Here is a 1,177-nt window from a genome sequence, read left to right as displayed (position 1 = left end):
ACAAACACACACACGCCTCGCATATATAAGGGGAAGTGTCAACCATGAACCATCATACGCTCACCAACCATGTCTCTCAAGGTACGAAGTCCTTCTGCATATCGACACGAAGCCGTTAAACTAGAGGGGAATTTGCTTAGTGCTTAGTTTATAACAGTGAATGTGAAAGTTGTGTGTGTGGCTAGACATCTATATCTATCTATTTAGATATATATATTTGTGTGCGTGTGTGTGTGTTTCTGTGTTGATAAAATGATTGATAGATGAACCAAGGACGTGATCATACTAATTTTAGCAAGCCTTCCAGCTATGCACAAGTCGTTTTCCTTCCTCCTTCTTTCCTTATCGTGAATAACATGCAACTCTGTCCACAGGTCGTCGTCCTCGCCTGCGTGGCTGTCGTCGCTCTGTGCGACAAGGCCCCAGTCTACGCCCCCCTTCCCCCCGTCTATGTCCCTTCCTACGACGCCCCTAAACCCGCCTATCACGCACCTGAACCCGCCTACCACGCCCCCGAACCGGCTTACCACGCCCCCGAATCCGCCTATCACGCCCCCGAACCCGCCTACCACGCCCCCGAACCCGCCTACCATGCCCCCGAACCCGCCTACCACGCCCCCGAACCAGCTTATCACGCCCCCAAACACTACGAGCCCGAATACCCTGATGTGAGTATCTATGCAATCAAATGTCTTTATGGTAATCACTGATGTCATAGCTACTAAAGCCTTTATCAGATCCATCGTTATCACACTTCAGACAATATATCGAACCCATATATATACAACATATCGTGGATATATCTTGAGATACGTTTCACATTAATTTTTCGCCTGTTCAGGTGCCCCCGAAGTACAACTACAACTACGGTGTCGCCGACGGCTACTCCGGCGCCAACTTCGGCCACTCGGAGTCCCGCGACGGCTACAAGACCGAGGGCAGCTACACCGTGGACCTCCCCGACGGCCGCAAGCAGATCGTCAAATACGTGGACAACGGCGACGGTCTCGTAGCTGAGGTCACCTACGAGGGCGAGGCTCAGTACCCCGAGTACAAGCCCACCTACAAGCCCGCTCCACCCGCCTATGTTTAACTACTCAAGCATCTTAGAATGATATGGTAATAAATGTCAGGACGTATGTTACCACTTTCAGCGATGGTTTTCTCATTCATGAAA

At 50.6% G+C, this 1,177-nt stretch overlaps 1 protein-coding gene across 1 annotated transcript; it reads left to right on the top strand.

Moving 5' to 3' along the window:
• Positions 1 to 69: 69 nt before the first annotated feature.
• Positions 70 to 1,177, top strand: LOC147466620 (uncharacterized). Its single transcript, XM_086534902.1, has 3 exons — positions 70 to 81; positions 375 to 668; positions 842 to 1,177. Exons 1-3 carry the CDS (start codon positions 70 to 72, stop codon positions 1,091 to 1,093), a joined length of 558 nt encoding a protein of 185 aa, XP_086391028.1. The 3' UTR covers positions 1,094 to 1,177.

The sequence above is a fragment of the Penaeus japonicus genome, unplaced genomic scaffold, assembly GCF_977035675.1.
Source record: "Penaeus japonicus unplaced genomic scaffold, GWHDUDI00000001_assembly GWHDUDI00000042, whole genome shotgun sequence".
NCBI lineage: Eukaryota > Metazoa > Arthropoda > Malacostraca > Decapoda > Penaeidae > Penaeus > Penaeus japonicus.
Note: the sequence above shows the minus strand (reverse complement) of the source record. Positions and strands in the feature narration are given on the sequence as shown.

Bases quoted from the DNA above. Each gene is read 5' to 3' on its own strand.
- LOC147466620 (XM_086534902.1), top strand. The intron at 669-841 runs GTGAGTATCTAT...TCGCCTGTTCAG, and splicing joins ACGAGCCCGAATACCCTGAT to GTGCCCCCGAAGTACAACTA.